Source organism: Chiroxiphia lanceolata, chromosome 16, assembly GCF_009829145.1.
Source record: "Chiroxiphia lanceolata isolate bChiLan1 chromosome 16, bChiLan1.pri, whole genome shotgun sequence".
Taxonomy (NCBI): Eukaryota; Metazoa; Chordata; class Aves; order Passeriformes; family Pipridae; genus Chiroxiphia; species Chiroxiphia lanceolata.
Window position 1 is genome coordinate 14,228,035 of NC_045652.1, and position 20,363 is coordinate 14,248,397.

At 44.6% G+C, this 20,363-nt stretch overlaps 1 protein-coding gene across 5 annotated transcripts in view; it reads right to left on the reverse strand.

Moving 5' to 3' along the window:
* TOM1L2 (target of myb1 like 2 membrane trafficking protein) overlaps nucleotides 1-20,363 on the reverse strand; it is a 56,707-nt gene that overhangs the window by 12,833 nt on the left and 23,511 nt on the right. For 3 of the 5 annotated variants that reach the window (XM_032704493.1, XM_032704492.1, XM_032704497.1), the window contains exons 5-13: nucleotides 17,832-17,966; nucleotides 16,727-16,885; nucleotides 15,925-16,041; nucleotides 13,195-13,328; nucleotides 10,626-10,674; nucleotides 9,444-9,567; nucleotides 8,531-8,648; nucleotides 6,202-6,277; nucleotides 3,030-3,095 (exon numbers count right to left, since the gene is read on the reverse strand). In XM_032704493.1, the coding sequence (XP_032560384.1) occupies nucleotides 3,030-3,095; nucleotides 6,202-6,277; nucleotides 8,531-8,648; nucleotides 9,444-9,567; nucleotides 10,626-10,674; nucleotides 13,195-13,328; nucleotides 15,925-16,041; nucleotides 16,727-16,885; nucleotides 17,832-17,966 (978 nt within the window). The remainder of the gene's footprint in view (nucleotides 1-3,029; nucleotides 3,096-6,201; nucleotides 6,278-8,530; nucleotides 8,649-9,443; nucleotides 9,568-10,625; nucleotides 10,675-13,194; nucleotides 13,329-15,924; nucleotides 16,042-16,726; nucleotides 16,886-17,831; nucleotides 17,967-20,363) is intronic. The other 2 variants (XM_032704495.1, XM_032704494.1) reach the window with 1 other exon arrangement.

A 20,363-nucleotide genomic window follows, 5' to 3' on the forward strand; every position in this document is an offset into this window, starting at 1 on the left:
GCTTGCCTTCAAAAGGGAGAGGGGTCCTACCACATGGAACAAATGAGATCTTCTCGTGCCTGTTTTTTGGTGTATCCACAATTCAAGCACTTCAGTCTCCAAGATGAGGACGTATTTCTACAGTCTGTTACCCAAGTGATTTCCACATGTCAGATCCTGTCTCTCTCTTGAAGGCACATAGCGGAATCTCACTTGGTTACTAATTAACAGAGGTTTCATTTAATCTTTGCTCAGATATCTTTACTACAGAGAGCGCTCTCCTCTCTAGCCAGGCATGCTGCTGGTGGTCAGGATACAATGCTGAGAGTAGTTCATACCACTTTCTGGGAATTTTGGTTCAGTTTCATCCCTCCCTTGCCACTGTCCCAATTAATGTCCTGACATGGTGGCTTAAGCAACACCCACTTCTCACTTTCATAACAAATAATCCACTTGGCATGTGAATGGGGTGACAGATTATTCCAACAAAGGGAATATATGCAATATTATTGCATATTAATGCAAATCTCAATAGCTGTCCAATTTCATGAGAAGGGAACTGGAACCACCTGCACTAAAGTCTGTCCTAAGAGCTGCTGGTACAGACCCACGTGATACCTGCATGGCAAAACCCTGACCTCACACTGCAGACAGATCTGGCACTGGAACAGTTCATCTCCCATCCCTAAATCATGTTTGAACCAGAAACATTTTCTGGCTGATATCATTTTGCCTGTGTAAGTTTTGTAGGCAGAGCTGGAATGGATAAAGGTGTGGCTTGTGTCTGCATGGTCCTGGCATCACCTCACCAGCAGAATTGAGCTACAGGTTAAGCTGAAACAAGAACAACGCTGCCAAATTCACTGGGACAGTAGAGCCAGAGACTGCCTCTGCAAAAGCCTGTGGTGAACTGGGATGCACAGAAATGGAGTGGGAAGGACTCAACCCTAAGCTGCAATGTATCACAGTTTGGACAGAACAACATGAGGTCACGAGGGATGTGAGAACCACTCTGGCAGGTGGAGAATTCCCTTTGAGTGGTCTCAGTGTTGTACAGGCACAGGGAACAGCAGTGTCAGCTCACCCCTCTTTCCCCCTCATCTCAGAAGTACAAAAGATTACCAGAGTGGGCACATCAAGTTCATACCTGGGATTCTAGTTATCCACTGGCATTGCGAATGCTACAGGTCATATTAATAAATACAGTTAAGAACTACAGCCAGTTAAGAGAGAAATGGAGTTAATGATTAGTTTAGTTTTATTTTAGGTATTTCTCTCTCATATTTAGCATACAAACAAGGTAACAGGCTGGTTGGACAGCCAGACCCCCTTCCCTCCCCAAATCCATATGCCTCCATGAATGTTGCAGTATCCTTTTTCCAGACTGAATAACCACAAGCCAATGAAGGAATATGCTGTTTGTTTTTTTAATAAAGCAGTGGTGTGAGTGGTGTGAACAGCAGGGGTGCCGATTTCATGCTTCCCCGCTCTTGTAAACAGTGGAAAGGCAAAGAAGAGGAACTAACTCAATCACTGGATTATTCATTATGGATGAACATCTAACAGTGGCACAGCACATCCCTGGCTGCAACAGAGCCACCGAACAGCGAGAGCCTCTGTGAGCCACAGTCAACAGTATCACAGGCAAAGCTGATACTGCTGCTCATTTTACAGCTTTTCACTCTCATCTTATGAGCTTTGGGTCTTGGACAGCACCAAAATGACACTCTGGCTCCCAAGGACAGGTAGCCACAGTAGGCTTATCCATGTGTGTGAGCAGGCATGGAACTGCTTTTGGGTGCTTGCAAGGGTAGGCAGATACAACACGTGTCCAATCACTGGGTGTGCACCAGCCATGCAAATTTGGGACAGACTGCCAAAATGTCCCTGAGAAATAATCTGGATTAGCCCTAAATCCAGAAGAATAAATGCAAAGTGTTTCACAGAGTTGATATTGCACACTCTGGATTTTCTCAGCTTTATACTCTCTGGGCTGTTTCTCTTTGTAGCACTGGGCAGCTTAGTCTGGGACATTCAGGGATCTCTCTGGAGTGAGGCATTCCTGCTCCATGGGCCTCCTGACACCAGACCCACACACTGCACTGCCAGCACTCCACAGCCCAAAGGGAATTCTCCCTGCACCTTTCTGAACTCGGCTACAGCCAGGACTGTCTCAGGAGAATTTTCTACAGTTAGGTCCCATTATTGGTACTAATCTCAAACACTTAAAAGTGATGGATTACATCGTCCAAAGGTATAAAACTGGTCTTAGAACTTGGCTTTAAGGCATAGCTGAGGCTATTTTTTCCCTACCTCTGGCTTCTACACCTAATGCAGGCTTTGAACTTCTCTCTGCAAGCATGTTGATGAAGGACAACTTCAAACAAGGTCAGAATGTGCACAGGTTCAGTGATCTTCAGAAGCCCGATTTTATCAGGGCACTGGCATCACTAGACACAGGAATTAAATCCTTAAAGCCAGAAACACTATTGTACCTTTTGGAGTCTGATTCTTAATGCCAGTGGGGTGGAAGAGGTAAGTCTGGGTAGGAGTTCTCCCATTCCCTTCCTTTCATAAAGAACTATCCCTACATTAATCAATTCAATTAGGTATGATCCCACAACTTCCCTATGCTTATTCCAGACCATGAAGTTAATCACTACCAGAAAAGGCTGCTTTAAAGACAAATAGCAAGTGTCCTCTTTATGAATAAGATCCATGAGACTTGTGTTTATCCCTCGAAAAGTGGATACTGCATAAATAAATCAAGACAGTAGAAGGAACCACTTGGATCCCCAGGCCTCTTCCGAAGGTGACATGGGATCCTACAAATGATTCAGTTGTTTACAGGTCTTTGTGCTGTATAAACCAGAAATTGGTGCAAATCTTTCCCTTTTCCCCAGGTAATGATGTAGGTGGGAAATGAACTCCTTGTACTGTCCGATTTCAAGCGGTTCAATAGGGCAGGACGAGAGGTGAACAGAGGATGGTTATTCTAGGTCAGGGACTGGGGTGGGCAGTAGGAATCGCTTCACTGGTGAAGTCCTCACCATTCCTTGTGTAATTAGCCACTTGTCTATGGGCTCCATGTCTGAGTTCCCACCTTTACCTCTCCTCTGTGTTGAGAACAGAAAGGTCCATAAAGAGAGAAACCACAGCAACAACCCGTAATCAAGTAATATAACAATTTAAAACTTCACACACACACACACACATACACACAAAGCCTATGGTAGCTTCTGGCAGCAGCTGTGTTCCTCTCTGCTGTCTGTCAGCTCTGTCCAGTGGGGGACAGACCTCACCCTCCAATCTGCACTTCCTGCAGACAGTTCACAGGGTCTTAGCACTTCTTTCATGCTGATATTAAAAATAAAAGTAATAAAATAAAACAGTCACTGGCTAGAAGTGAGGCTGATGTTTGTCATCTTCTTAGAAGAAGGAAAAGTGAGGCTGTACAAGCTACTGAAATCAGTCAGAGTGCACTGGAAACTCTCGTGTCACGCTCTGTGGAGTTTCCCTTGTTTATGAAGCTGTGGGGTGCAGCACGCCCTGCTCACATCCCTGACCTCAGCAGACAGACTGCCCCACGCCAACAGCACAGCAGCTCTAGTGATGGTGCTGAGTGGAGGGTTAGGCAGGGCAGTTTGCTGCAGTGTCCTGGCAGCCTTTCAAACTGCCCCTCCTGAAGAGCGCAGAGGTTAAAGGAGCGCTGATGCATCCAGTTCCCCTGAGCAGGCTGCAGACTGCATGGCACAGCACCACAAACACTCTAAGATGGCTTCTCGTCCTTCAGCATCTCCTCCCTGAGCCAGGGTGGGATGCAGAGTCATCTCTAGCTCTGGAGGGGCTTCTTTGGGACCGTCAGAGCGCAGCGGTTCCAGCCCACCAGCCCTGACAGAACTGGGCGAGCTCAACAGGGAGTGTTGTGTGCATCCACCCAGATACCTGCACACATGGGACACCCCTCCTGTCCCCATTACCACAGGTAATGGAGAATCAGCTGTAACCTTTTATGTCTCATTTCCTGAGGAAAAAAAAATAAACAGGGGAAATCACTCCAATTTCATCTACTCTCCGTGTAACACCAGAGAATTGTTTCTTGGACACCTCTCCTCCCAGTTGTGATCACGCAACAACTCTGTGGCAACAAAAGCAATTCCCAACATGGAAAAGCAATATTAAGAAAACGGTGTATTTTTAGCTCATCTTGTTTCCAGCTGCTAAATCACATTAAAAGACAGCTAATGTCACGTGATCAGCCTCCTCTCTACAGACCATTCCGAGAATGACTACATTAGAAATGTGGGATGTGCTGAATTCTACCACTGGACAACTGTGCTGGAACGAGACGTGTGTGAAGAATGTGTTGCAAAGCTTCTGGCTCCTCCCTAGAGCTGTTCTTAAATTAGCTCTACCCAAATTAAAGCCTGTCTTTCATTTACAAAGCACTGCCAGTTTTTTTGCTACACATGCTGGGGCTGGTAATTTAGGAGAGTTTAATTTTTGTTTCCTTTAAGAAGAGACACCCACAAGCCTCACAACAGTTGAGAAAAAGTAGTGTTTACCAATTACTGAGCGAGTGCATTTCAAAACAAGCTCTTCGGATTACATGATACAGTCATCATGAACTTTGAAAAGAGCCTGAAAGTCTCTACAACACCTCAGAGCCCCAAGTTCCACAACCCATAAAGCATTTGACCCAAAAAACTTTGACCATCAGACGAGCTTATCCACAGCCCTTTGAACTGACAACACTTGGGGCAGAGCAGCAGCTCTGCTGGTGTGAATGACACGTTGCACTGGTGCCTCAAGCAGAACTGGCTGGGAACAAAAGTGTTAATAAATAAGGACATGACCCCGAGGCCACCAGGGGAATCCAGCCCCCTTGACCAGCAGCTAAATGCAAGCCCCTTGTGTTTGGTTAGCGAGGAACAAAGAGCAGAATCTCAAATCCTTCCCCAGGTCCTGCCAGTAATAGCTCAGCCATACTGGGGGCTTGGGATGTCTCTCTGGATTCAGGAATTCCTCTCTCACCGCTACCCTCAATGCACTTCTGCCCTTGCCTCCCTGTGCTTCCCCTTTTCCCTCAGTACTGCTGGCATGAGCTTTTGTGGGGCTGAGCTCGAAACCGGTCACGGGGCTGACCTCAGTTATAAATTACCCTTTTTTGCAGGAGGGCAGGGACAGGAAGGAGCAGATTAGATTTGTGGGGTCGGGGGGATGCTCTGTAAGAAATCATGGCTGAGGCCCTGCTCCCACTAAAGGATGGCCCAGGCAGGCAGCTGTGATCTGACCCCAGCTGGCTCCCAACACAAATTCCCCCTGGCTCAGAGCACAAGCTGCCAGGCATGCCAGCTGCCCAGAGCACTCCCATTTCATCTCATGAAAGAACCAGGGCGGGATCAGCCAAGGCATGGGGAGGCAATTCACGCTGCACTGGCTCTCCCATGCTATGCTGGCTCTGCCGTGCTCCCTAGTGGTCAGCACAGCCCAAAATTGGACTGGGAAAGGGTCTGAACTTGCTCGGACCTCTCAAAACTTACACACAGCTGCATACAAAAGAGCAGGACAGTTTTAAAAAGCAGGGCGGTAGGAAGGGGTTGAGGAACGATCTGAAAGCTCTTTCACTTCTGCCTTCACTGAGGGATGCAGACAAAACTGGCCAAGCTCTCTCAACCATGTTTTTAGTGCTGGCTGCTGCAGGGTGACAGCACATGGGCCTCCTCTGCCAAAACAAGAGAGCAGGAGCCTGCCCTGGGCACACAGAACAGGCTGCATGGGTGGGCAGTGAAGCATTAAAAGTCTGCATAATTTCTCTCCCTGTAACTTGCTCATGTATCCATGCACTTGGAGCAAAGTCTAGTAGATTAAGACTTTATCAACTTTCATAAGCAAAACCAAACAAAACCAATGCACACCAGTGTTCACAGGACATTCCCACTTATTCTTTCCAGCAGAGATTCCAGCCAAAGAGCTGGACCCCCTAGACAAGCTACAAGGACACAGGAGAATTTACCCACTATGATTCTGAAGTCTTTTAGGCTAGAGTGCTAAGCAGCAGCTCTTTAGAGATCATTACTGAGCAAGTACTTGCTCCCAGATATCAATTTCAAAATAGCCAGTGCTAGCACGTTGCTGGAATACAGAATGAGAAGCTCGGTCGAAGCAGCTGCCTACAGCTTGGATTCCACATGGATAACAAAACACAGAGCCGTGACCTACCCCTCCTGTGTTCTGTTTCCGAACATCCAGGGCAGATGCCAGTCCTTTGACAGCCTGTGGATCCTCGTACGTCACACTGAAAGAAAGGAAGAAACCACAGAACTAGAAGGAAGTCCAGCAGTCACCCATGAGGAATCACGGAATCACAGAAAGGCCTGGGTTGGAAGGGACCTTAAAACCCACCCAGTTCCACCCTCCTGCCATGAGCAGGGACACCTTCCACTAGATCAGGTTGCTCCAAGCCCCGTCCAACCTGGCCTTGAACACATCCTGAGATCTGCAACTTCTCTGGGCAACTTGTTCCAGTGCCTCAGCTCGATCATAGGGAAGAATTTCCTTCTACTATCTAATCTAACTCTACTCTCTGTCAGTGTGAAGCCATTCCCCCTTGTCCTGTCACTTGTAAATAGTCCCTCTCCATCTTTCTTGTAGGCTCCCTTCAGGTACTGGAAAGCCGCAATTAGGTCACCCTGATGCCTTCTCTTTTCCAGGCTGAACAATCCCAATTCTCCCAGCCTTTCCTCATAGGAGAAGTGCCACTGGATACTCAGATTTACTCCCCTGGAAATCAGAAAGCACATTTTTTTTTTTTTAACAAGACCTAAGTGCACTGAGTGCATCCCCAAAAAGAGGAGTGTGCTCTGTACAAAGACCATCAGTTTCAGAAAGCACCTTGAAGCAAACAGAATAGGAGCAGCATTATGAAAGGCAGGCAAACAGGTTATGAGGCACTCTAAGCATGTCCAAGAGCAAGCAGGAGACTGTGAAAAGAGGTCTGATTCCAGATTACATTTAGCAAAGCTCTGGAGATGACATTTGGAAGCCTGACCTTGATGTGTGCAAGGGGGGAGGCGGAGGGAGACTCAAAGACAGGTGGAGTTATGCAACTGCAGTGAAGCAGACAAAGAAATGCACTATTTACAGAGCTTTTAAAAGCTGCTTCGATTGCAGTGCAAGAGGGACATGTAGCAGTCAGGTGACAGAGGCAACAGCATCATTTCTCAGAGCACAGCAGACAGCACACACGAGCTGCAGCAGACGCCAACACATGCCCATAAATCAGTCCCTGGGAGGAGCTGCCTGAGCAGGAGGAGCCCTCTCTCCTCCAGTGTGTTGGCTTCTCCCAAGCTGTGAGCACAGCACCCAGAGTTCTCACCTACACACCACAGCAAGTCACACTCATGCCTTCACTCCTCCCTGCTGCTCTGTTTATACAGTGTACAATCCAAGGAAGATAGAGCAATCCTCCCTTGTGAAATCACGGACTGCTCCATGCTCCTTGTTCCATTAGGTACCGTGTGGGAAGACTAGTTTCGTGCTTCATTTAGCACAAGAGACAGAGGGACCTCGATTAAATCTCTCTGCAATGCATCTCCTTTCTGACTGTACATCAGGGCTCCCAGCCCAAAATCTCCAGTGGTAGCATATCCCTCTACATTAGAGCATATCTTCTCAGCACTGATACCACAGCTGAGGCAGTACCAATAGCTGCACTGATAACTGCAAATAAAAGATCCTAATAAATTTGCTGGCTCAAGTTTTCCAGAGCTGGTAAGTTTTTGATAAACTATTTAACAACATTCCTTAGCTTGAGACCAGATATCGATATTCTGACTCCTAGTACATCCTTTAAAATCTGAAATCAGAAGGAGGCAAGAAATAATATATGAAAGAAAAATACCTGAGTGTGTTTTTTATTGCATCTCCCTTGACAGGGATCAAAGGATTTCTTAATAAGTGCATATTTATTTCACATTAAAATAATTTGACCTGTTAAGTGCCCTTGAAAGTGCCACATTGGCAGCTCTAGGGATGCAAGCCCTATGCATATAAACAAATTAGGGGTAGCATGGCAGCCAGGCAAGCTACACTGCATTGATAGCATGTGAGAGTCTGACTGGGGCCAAAGGGAGAGTTAACTGGATGGTAATTCTGTTTCCAAGCCCTCGATGACAGTAATTCAGTCACTGAAGTACATCCATGACCTTCAGGTGAAGGACCCTTTTGCTCCTGTATTTCAAGCATGGGTGGATGGGATGACAAGCCTTTAGAGAGGAGGCATCTGCAGAAGTAAAGGCAAGTACACTTCCAAGTTTCCAGTGAGCTCATTAACTAAGTCATTAGTCAGCCAGTCTGCTCTGTCCAGCAGCAGGAACTTCTCCACTTGCTCATATTAATAATGACCAAAAAGATAGGGATTGTATTAAAAACACAAAGACATACAACAAAACTACTTTTTCAGACTGGACTGAAGTCAGGAAGTTCCAGATTTACGCCCTTAGAAAACAGCAATGCCATGACTCAATGCTAGAGACAAACTCCAACTCACTTCTTTCGCTGCTCAGCCAAGGAACTGCCTCTTGTCTGTGCAAACATGTCGAAATCATCACGAGGGTTACTGTGCTGGAGAGAGCTGAGTGTGCCACTGACGCTGTTTGTGCCCAAGTCTGCAACCAGAGGCAAAAAAAAGTGAACCAGTGAAACAGCAAACCACATGCAAACACCATCATCCAGTTAACAGCTGCAGCACTGAGCACAGTTCTGTCCAAAAAAGGCTGGAGGCTGCTAATCATGTATTTCTTGAAAGTAAAATGTAGAGATTTTACTTATCTATCCTGGAAGTAGCACTCTGCAAGTGCTCCTTATTGAGAAGCCAGCATTTGGGGATTGGTGTTCACCTGCTGCCAATCTCATCCTGAGATATTTACTAGTCACTAACATGGTCCAAAATTTTGGGCATGGACAGTAGTTTTCTCCACAATGTTTTCTCTCAGTTACTGACTGTGAAACCAGCAGTTTCAAACCAAGGGATATGGTATTGGTGCAGTGCTGAAAGAGGTGGAGAACCTTCAGTCAAACGCAGTGATCCTGTCAAGTAATCTTTGGCTTGACATAAACCTTCAATAGTTTCATAAAACCCTTCACCTAAAGGTTTCAAATACTTGCAGAAGGAGAATCAAGAGCATTTACCAGACTGATTTCATATTTTAACTATATCTGAGGAGGAATAAAAGCAGTTCAAGTTTTAGCATGGACAAGAATCTTCACCTTTTCCTTCATTCTCTCCTTAGTTTAATAAATCCCTCTCTTTGTGCCAGGCTGGTTCCCAATTACAGATTGCCACAGTACAGGGGAGTAGGGAATGCCTTCCTAATGCTGTAAGCCATATTCCCAAACCTTTCAGAGGCTACATGGCAACATTAATCAGATAGTGGAGAGCACAATTTAGATCAGGCACTCACCAAGCCCTGCAAGCTGTGAAGAAAGTGAGGACGGAGGTGCTGAGTTTCCAACCATTGGGCTCACTACAGCTGGAGAGCCAGGACCCAAATCTATTAAATTATCCTCTGTCACCTCATTCAGTACCTGTTGGGACACAAAACCCACAGAAGTTACATGCCAGAAATTTCTAGTTGCAGTGCAGCATTAAACACCATAAAATAACAGGCACCTCCTATAAAGATCTCTATTCTCTTGCATGCTGCTAAATGGATGAGTTTCTTGGATACTACAGTGGTGAATGCAGAATAAAAAGGGTCAGACACTGAAAAACCTCAGTTTGACTGCTCAGCACAGGAGGAAGCTCTCCTGGAGGTCATCTACATCTCTTCAGTCAGCTAATGTGTTTAACACCAGACCAATATCAGATCAAACTGACTTTGCTTCCATATTAGGTATAAACTGTTTTCAGAAACAAAACTTCTTTTGTTTTTGTGACTAAAGTGTCAATGCAGAGCCTGTGCTGAAGTTTGCATCACACTGCAGGAGAAGGGGTAAACCAAAGTAAATAGAGGAAATAGTTATGAGAATGCAGAATAGAAAATGTAATAGAAGTACAATTCATCATGAACTCAGACCTTGAACACTAAAACAACTACAAAAGAGTTTTCAGTGAAAGAATAATTAGAACTCTTTTGCTTGGAAAGGGCTGCTTAAATAGGAGAGGAGAGTGGCTCCTAGAATTATGAGTGGCAGGAAGAAAATTAACCTGAACAGTGGTATTGTAAGACACAGTGAAGAAGAATTAGGTGGAGCAAACAAAAATCATTAAGTGACTTGATCAAATGTAAACAAAATATTTGTTATATATAAATGTAAAATAAATATATAAAAATGTATAGCGAAACTGTAAGGACACTGTGAACTCCTAAAGTCCACACAGACTCAAAAGCAATCAAAAAAAGTTAACAGAGGAACAAAATTCATCAAGGATTGTAAACACAGAGATGTTTTAGTGAAGCGACTTCCTGAGCTAAAAGTCATCACCTGGGGTTTGTCACATCCTTATGCTCTTTTCCTGGTACCCACCATTAGCCACCACAGGCAGGGCACAGAGCTGGACAGGCAAAAGGTGTGATACTACTGGTATTACTACAGCTAGTATGGTGCAGCTGCTGACATAATAAATGGAGTGAGGTACTTACTCCGTTGCTGGTGTTTTGTGTTGAACGTCCCGATCTGTATCGTTCAAATCTGTTTGGAAAAAAACCCAAAACCAACATGGATTATCAAAGCCACCAATAAAACAATGAAAACTATGAATTTATGACCAAGCCATGACATGTTTGCCACTGACATTTAGTTTTCTCTGGTTCAAAGGGGAAGCCTGAAAGCTTTAACTCCAAGGCAGGGCAAAGGGAGGATAGCTGAGAAGTTGCACTCTTGGCAAGTGTGGATTTTAAGTCGATTAATCTGATCTTGCAGGACAAACATGCCTGAAGAACACTGTAGGATTTGTCTTCTGGTTTCAGGGGGTTTTTAATCATTAAGTGCTCTGTGATAGACTGTTGTGTTAGTTCAGGGATAGGAGGAACTGCAGCAGGATTGATGCTCACAGCTCAACGAGCCGAGCAGCAGCACATCTTACTCCCACTTACCAGCTCCCTCTTGCTGCAATAATGTAAATGAGGAGCCACATGTGTGTGGCACAGCCTGACCCAGGCACATGTGGCAAGAGGGACAATGATCAGCATTGCTTAGAACTTTATGGGTCAACTCAAAAGATGCTCCGAGATTATGTTTAAATAGGTTGGTACTTTCCAAGAAGGAAAAGTAATGATGTTGGATAACAACCTCTTCCTTCTTAGAGGAAGATGCCTGGCTAGTCAAGGTCTGGTCTCTACTCTGTGCATCTGGGGCCACAACCCTAAACCAGGTTTTCATGGAAGTCTTCAAGGCCAGGCTGAGCTCTGAGCAACCTGAGATAGTGGAAGGTGTCCCTGCCCACGGCAAGGGGGTGGAACAAGATGAGCTTTAAGGACTCTTCCAACCCAAAGCATTCTGTGATTCTATGAAGCCAAAACAGCAGGGGAATCACCTGCTCCCATGGCCTGACTGAAGTGAGTCCAGTCTCCTTCTTTACCAGGAAAAGCACCATGATTTCTTGGAGATTTGAATTTTTCCTCCTTCAAAATTAGTTTCAGATGTAACTTCTCTTTTCAGTAAAAAGCCCATAATATGCATATAATCCTCTGGGTTTTCTCCCAGATGGACAAAATAAAACAGGGACTCTCAAGCAAACTAAAATGTTTTCTTAATGTAACAGTGGAAAATGCAGACTTAAAAGGCAGCAAAACCAAATTCTGGCCCAAATTTCAATTTTAGGAAACCGTGGGTGTTTGCTATTACTGGAAATCCAACTCCCTTGCTGGAAACCTAAGACACCTCCCACCTCATTTCTCACCAAAAGGCTTCTGTTCATTTACATCCCAAGGCTTCACAGCGAAGGCCAGAGCTCCTGCTTGAGTCACTGACAGAGCCTGGTCGCCCTGCTAGAAATCAGCATGATGGATGCGGAGCTTTTGGAATAGCAGAGGAGGAACTGGAATTTATTGAACGCTCAGCCCACACCACAAACAGCTTGCTAACATCACTCAGCTCGCCTTTCCTGAATAATGACTACAAACACATCAGCCCCAGCCAGCAAAGTCACAGATGGAGGAAAACAGAAAAACTATTAAGGGTGACCAGACTGAGCCTTACTGACAGTCACCCTCTCCCACTTGTGCAATCCTGCTCGTGCATGAAACACACAGCATTTCACACAAAAAGCCGGCGTTTGTTTCAAAGTTTGCCCCGATCTCCTCTGAACGACTAAATCAAAGGCGGAATCGAGGCCACCGAGTCGTGTTTCCAGCCTTTGCCGTGACAGCACAAATTCACAGATCTAGAGTCTAATTTATTTTTAAAGGCTTGAGAAACAAAGCCCTGTGCTAAGAGCAAGGAACAAAGGGTACTTTTTAGTGCCTCGCTCCCCAGGCCTGTCATTAAGGGGAAGATTAAACTTTCCCAAGACTGCTGCATCACGTGTCACCTCCTGCAGCAGATGTGCCTGACAGCGCCTTTGTCTGACATGTCGAAAGTCCTGTGCCCCAAGTCCTGTCCCTGGGGATGATTCTTGCAGACCAGCTCTTCAAAACATCAGTTCTACGCAAGACAGGCTTTTATTTTTTCCCAAGATTTTAAGTGTTACTTAAAAACAAAACCCTTACGTGCATTAAGCTCCCGCCCACCTCAGCCACCTCCATTTGCACCAGCTCTGGAACTGGAGAGATCAGAGGACGGAGCCAGCTCACAGGAGCCTCCCTAAGCCAGGAAGCAGCACAGGCATTTGTGCAGAGCCCAGGCTGCCAAGGGGAACTAGAGACTGTGGCTGTGCTATTTTTGGTCCCAAGTCCCTACATCTGTACAGCCCTGCACAACGGGGACTTGCAGCTAGTTCAGAGAGTTTTGCACAAGGTTGCCCTGCATTTTATGGATGTGTCCCACAAAAATTCAATGGCAGAATCAAAAAAACCCCCCCAAATCATAGTATTAAAGGAATCAGCTGAAACAGGCACGGTACCATAAAAGACCACAAAAAGACTTTGTAAATGCTTCTCTGTGTTATGCTGGACCATTGGCCCAGTAGGCCCCATCTTGCCAACTGACCTATTTTATATGTAAGTGAGAGCCCAGAATGAATGCAAATAGTGGATGGGAAAGGTGTCCCACCTTTCGTATCGGAGGAAAACGTTATTTAAATCATCATTCACATGCAGCAGCTCCTCTGTGACTTCTTCATTGGACACTCGTGAGATAAGCTCCACAATTCTCTGCTGCATGGCTCTACAGGTTCGGTTCAGTTCCTAGGAGGAATGCATTGTGCACACACACTCTGATAAGCAACAAGCAATAAGCAGATTTAGTTGAGCTTTGCTCACAGCCAAACATATCCCCCAGCTGAGAAACACTAAGGCAAGTTTATCTTTGCATGATTAAATGTCACCCAAAAGCACATCTAATCAAACGCCCTTCAAGAGATGATGGCATAAAACCTTGAGAGCCTATTTACAATTCGACTTCCTGATTCTTCTTTAACTCCGAGTACTTCAGAAAATAAATATCTGTGTTACAGTCATCTGTTTTAAGAATAAAACACGTTAATACAACAGCTTTCAAGGAAAATTCAATCTTTTTGGCAATACCATCCTTAAAAACCAAATTATGTGCATGGTGGAAGAAGTGGGGAAAAAGATTCATTGGGGCTACAAGTACTAAAAGTGGGTGCTAGAAGAGAAGTGCTGAGGACAGAGAACTCACCAACTACAGAGAACATGAGGGTGAAGACAAAACAAGAACCAGGAGCATAAAAAGTTGTGTGTTCCACACACCTGAACCACACACAGTGATGTTCCCTTCCACTGAGCAAGTGCACAGACAAGAGACTGCACAAAGGCAGTGGGGAGTTTCAGAAGAACATTTTAAAGAATACAGAGTGAGGGCATTTATTTTAGAAGTCTCTCATCAAGAAATCTAGATCTGAGTTTGCCCAGACCAGGAGTTCTCAAGCTTCCAGGACATCTCTTCCATCACCAATTACTTAGCAGAATTCTGTACTCCTGTAAAGGCCTCCAGAGCAAAGGTCAGACTGGTCTGCTGATGATGACTGCAAGAAGAAACGTAACATATGGCAGGGTGCCTCTGATCAGGCCCACGGTTTTACTTCAGTGAGCACTGACATTCCAGCTAAAGCATGTCCCTCTGTCATCTTCCACCCCTCCCAGCTCCACTTCACAGCAAAAATTCAGCACTAAACAAGGAGGACTTGTTGGTACACAACCTTCGGGATGAAAGCAAAAATGTGTTTGTTTTCCTTGCTTGGTATGACATCCTAAGCTCTGGATAAATTTCACCTAGTGCAATCCAGCTGCCTTAACAGCTTGAGGAATGTGTTCTCCAATGTCAGTTTTGATCCCATCACTTTCGAAGCAGATTGTGACATTTCAGAGGTTTGTTTGCTGCCTTTCCGAGAGGGCTGACAGTACCTATCTATTCTGCTCAGAGTTGGCTCTCTAGCAGGCTGTTTACATTTGATTGTTGGAGAAAATGTCAGGAATTATTTAAGGAGGAGGGCTATATAAACCTCAAAGCAGGGAGTCCTTGCATGCAGCACCCAGCTCACAGCTCTCAAAAGGCTAACCATCCTTTGTGATCAAAAACAGGTTCTCCCCAGCTCTGTGATTCAGATTTAGGCTGCATCAGTCAAAGAAGGGAACCAGTTGGGATAAAGAATCGTTGCTGTCACTCCATTTTATGATCAAATTCTTTCACCTTAAAGCTATGCTGTAAGGTTACGCTGTCAAGATGTTGGTGGTTGTTTCTGAATGTAAGCAAACTGCTCGATGCTGTTTTGGCCTGTCATGGTTTCCTGGAAGCTTCTTTTGTTTTGAGCAGTTCGACCCAAATGGGCAGTAACTGAAAGGCTCTTTATTGCAAAGCCTCTCATCAGCTGCCATGATGGCTCTGAGACAAACACACAATGCCACTGCATGGGAGAGACCAGTTTTTGGATGGATTTCAAACTCTGATGTATCACAGAGAGCAATTCCCTGCCTTCCTCCGAACGGACTGCTGCAGGAGCCCATCCTCCCTGCTGGAGGATCAAAACAGAAGGCTATTTCTGAAGCTCTGGAAAGGCAAATACCACGTTAAGGGCAGCAGCCGGAATGCCAGATCTCAGTGCTCCTCATCTGTGCTGCATGTGGGACTGCATGACCTTCCTCAGCCAAAAGGCCATCCCGTGACCACTGGCCTTGGGAAGCAGGTGTGAAGCCCAAGACATGAGCTGTGTTTATACTGCTTACCCTCTTGAAATACTAAATGTCTCACTGGATTGAGATTTTCCAGCAAAGAAATCCCTTCTGATTACCCTCTGGACACTCTGAAACTTCACCTGAGCACACACCTTAAGACCCTGAGAACACAGCCTCTGGAAAGACATTTTGTTCATATATAAGATTTCAATTGGCAGAGAATCCACAGACCCTTGGCATTATTTAGTCCAGCTGGAAATATGGAGTGTTTTTTCCTGCACAGTGACTGCGAATGTCTGGACACTGTAAAAGTGATGATGGAGGATGTAAAAGAAACAGAGATGCTCAGGGCTTATAGAGCCCGTGGCAATTCTAAGCTGCTTTGTGGTAATGGAGACCTGATATTCAACACTGGAAAAAAATTCTGGCTACATAAAGAGGAAAGAACAAGTTTCAAGGGAAGTCAGGAAATTCTTGTCACTGGAAGCTTTAACAAATGAAGAACATCACATGATGAGACTGGCCAGGGTCAAGCACAGCCCACATTCATTATGTAAACCAAGCAAACCCAGTTTGTGAAGTGAGTTACAACAAAACCCACCCCCTGGGAAACTCAAGGATCAGAATCATATTTGGAGGAAACTGTTACCTGGAGTAACTCAAGGTCTGAGGAATCCTCCTGTCCAGGTACCATTTCTGTCAGCATTTCAGACATCACTTTTGTATTCCCACGAACAATATCCAGTTCACTGCGCAGCCGGGCAATCTGAATTTGGGTAAAAAGACAACAAAACACTGCATAATCTTTTGGTTTAAGCAGCTCATTTTCAAGAACTGACTTTGAGATATCTCTCGTTCTGTCTGACTTGATATCTGAGGCTCCAGACATTCTAGCGGGGAAAAAACAAAAAGTAAAGATAAAAAGTTTACCCAGGAGAGAATTTTAGAAAAGGAACAGAAAAAGAAAAGAACTATCATCACTAGCCCAGATGTGCTGTGCCTGCATGGAAGGGAAGCAAATTAAAACAGCACCTAAAACCAGACCTTGGCTGTGGTACACCTTGCGTGCCTCACTCCAGTGTGGGGAAAGCTGTACACATTTTAAGCAGGATCTTTGGTTCTAAAGTTATTATTTTTTACAGGGAGAAAAGAAAATTCTGTTTTCTATATTAGGGTGTTTCTAAGGGCTTGACTTCCTGCATCTGCAAGACATTCTGGGCCTTTAAAGAGGAGGGGCTAATGGGAATAACTGCTAAATTACTGCTGAGTGGATTGGTCACATAGACACATCCAAAGCCCAGATTTTACAGCATAATGGGAGGAAAGATTGCTAAGTAGAGCCAGACCTACGAGGCAAAGTCCACAGAGTTAAAATGAAAGTTCCTCTGCAGATCAGTTTCTAATTTGACTTGCTGGAAGAGTCTCACTCGAAAGAATCATGATGCCAATACCTGTTCAGAATTAGCAGTGATGGGACCAGTCACATTCAAGGCTGGGGCCTGAGGAGCAGAATACGCCGTTGGGGAGGACGAAGAATAAGAGCTGCTGCTCATCCTTTGCTGAGACTGTGAATTGTGCATATTTGCTGCAGGATCAACTTCAGGAACACTCTGCCACATCAGAAAGACACGAGTTCAAAAGCTGAATTGGGACAGCACTTGCTTTATCAGCAACCTCGGGCCAAACAGGCTCAAATATAGAACATAATTGCACCTTGCGGGAAAGGTCAGTGCAGCTACGAGAACAGACTGGCAGGACAGCCCATAAACAGGCAGCTCCAGCAATCTTCCACACCCATATCTTTTGATCCAACCCACATGCATTTAAGTCCATTTACCTTTACAAGAAAAATGATAAGCAAAATAAAAACAAGAGCCAAAGAGAACTAATTAAAAATTATTTTAAACTAGGAATTAAGTTGCAGGCTTACACAAAAAATTATGTGATACAAAGGTACTGAATTTAATTAACCTTGACACAAGAATTGTAATCTCTCAGTCCTTGATCACTTGCATTTACCGCTTCAAAGATTCATTAACTTCAGTTTTCAGAGTGAATAATCAGAACACCTGTGATCATTAAGTTACTTCTTAGCAGCAGTTCTGTCAACTTTCCAGACTTAACTTTCCACAGGTGTAAAACCTCACGTTACCATGGGATGATCAGTGTGAGATTCAGACTCTGTGCACCCCTAAAGGACAGGCTCAGGGGTATCACCAACAGAAAACACCACACTTTTGAGCAAAAGAAGTAAATCTCAGTCACATATCCTGCTGGGTTCTCTTTGAACAAATTAGGTGCATTTGTCTGGTGGTTTTGTGTATAAGTGTTGCAAACTCTTTTCCCCTTCTCTGATGATTGACTCAAGGGAGAAGATACCATTAGCTTATCAGTCTGTATTATGCTTCTCCTACGTACCCTTTCACTACTAAAATGTCCTTCCAGGAGTGAGAAAATGAGCCAAATTCAGACAAACAGAAGGGGAAAAACAAGTAGTTATCCAGCTACTCAAACATCCTGGGAAAATACCCCTGGAATTGCAATGCTGCAGCTTACCCTCTGTGGTGTGTGTATTGGAGACAGAGCATCAAGATCTGCCATGGGGAACTCGATGCCTTTCCTCTTGAGTTCTTCATAAATATGCACTACTCCAGTTAAATCAGGGCTACTTCGAAAGGCGTCAGCCCAAGCCTGGAAAACACGAGGGATTATCATCCATAAACCTTCCAAAGCTCCAGCTCCACCCTGACCTCAGATACTGACTATAAAAGCTTTCATGTATTCCAGCTTCAAAGGGAAGATGTAATCATCAGACCTGGTCTAAAAGATCCTGCAAATATTATTAAGACAGTCACATACAGATTTTATTCAAATAAAAACCAGAAGTTAGTGCACAGCAGCTCTGCACAGTGCCTGACATCATCAAAATCTGTGAACAAAATTAAAGCCTCTTCCAGTCTCCTCAGCAGTGATTGATGCTGATCTTTCTGACATATTCTATAGCCAATGACCCACCAGGAAAAGTCTGTGTGAAAGATTCAATTGATCTAAGCAAAATTCATAAGAGTCATACAATAATCTTCAGTAACCTCCATTCACTTTGTGAAGCATCCTCATTTGTTGCCAAAGAAAAAAACACAGCTGTCACGTTCTCTTCAGTGTTTTATTTGGACCAAACTTCATAAAAATAGGTAGTTTCTGAGGTTCCTGTATTGTGAAACAGGCAGTCCCTGTGCAGAACTAACGGCGCCTGGGTTCCTACAGAGCACATCCAACACTCAGACACCCCGGTGGGGCACAAAGAACAAGTTTAAAAGGGAGAATTTCCCACAGCCAGAACACTCATAATATCTCTCCTGCAGGAATTCTCTGGTGTCTAAAAAGACTTCAATTCACATTTAAGCTTTTCCTTCAGTGGGAGTACTAAGTGCTTCTCTTGGCTAGCCAGGCTCCCGCACTCACAGAGCTGCACAGTACCCTGAAAGCCTCAACCCCCTCTCCCTTGTGCTGGAAATCAGCCAAATATTAAAAATTTAGAGGAAGGAGAAACTGAAATATTATGACTCCATTAAAAAATGAAGCATTCCACAAACCCCCACATATGTGAGGCAGAGTATCAGCATGCTGGATCCAGAACTACTGCGAGACGGGTGTGTGGGCTCTGAACTTAATTCATTTAGTCATCACTTTTACACTAGTTCTTTGACTATTTTTACTTTAAAAGCTGTTTTTAATCACTTCTGATATTTGAGAGGACAAAAATCAAAGATAGCAAAGCAAGATAAGAAATAATATTAATATTTAACTTGCATTCCTCTTCTGTTCAATTCTGAGAAAGAGCATTTCCTACCCTCCATGTCAAGGAGACAATCCATTATCAGGTGCCAGCTGAAATCCTGGGTTTGCTTCTCAGCTTTGTTAAGAGTAAATTAACTGCATCAACTGTTCTGATGCAGTGCAAGCCCAGACAGCCCTGCCTGAGCCAGAGAAAATAGCTCTGATTGCACATAGCCATTGTTTCCTTGGAACTGACCTTCCAAACCATCCTCAGTTCTAAAAGAGATTTTGATGGCACAAGTGACTTCAACTTTACTCTTTCACTGCATTTTCAATTTACATCACAAATCATCTTAATGATACTTCTACATAATGGTGTTCCCCACTTCAACTCTATTTGCAAGCAAGAGTGGAAAATGTTAGGCAAGGGATGCTCTGTTTAATAATCATCACTCAAAAGAAAGTCAGAGGCCAAGATATGCTGCATTGCCACCCCTAACTTTTAACTTGGCTTGTTTGTCCAAGAAGATGTACTAATGCACCCCCTCTTTCACTGGCTTCCTATAGATTTTGCAAACTGAACTCACTTCATCTGCACTCCACCTTTTTAATGTGTTCTCTCTCTTCTGCAACTCTCTGTCCTGGAGAAAGGAGACACTTCCATTTGTATTCTTCCTCACCTGAGCTGGGAGCATTATCTGTATTAGTCTCTCTCAGAGGTCACAAGCAGGACAGGACACTATTGTCCTAAGTGCTGTCTACACACATTGAAGACAATCCCTGTTCTAGACAGCTTACAATCCAACTAGGCAACAGTAATATTAGCTCTGCTTTATGGATAAGGAGCTACACTAGAGCTTAGGAGACCTGCCCATTGTCCAAACAGGTGCAGGACAGAGGTGACACTCAATTCAGATCTTCCAAGACTCTAGACCAGGCTGCTGCTGTATAAATCCCACTTGGATCCTCAGTGTGCCCAAACAGGTTAATTAAATACCATTGTAAATCCAGCCCCTAAATCAGGGACCATCCCAAGACAATTTTGCCAGTGTTGGACACTTTTTACTACATATATCCTCAAAAGAATTTGGCATGCCACTAAAAGTGGAGCAGAGCTGAGAGATCAGCCCCCCAGAAGGGGGTTAACTGCAACCCCAGGGAGCTCCACAGAGCAAAGTCTAAGCTGAGTGAAGTGGTCACGACATATGAGGTATTTTGGGGGGTGAGTCCATAGGGCACCTGGGATGAGCTACTGCAATCACTCTTTCCAACTTGTTGGGCAGTCTGGAAAACAAAGTCCCCTACCACCTC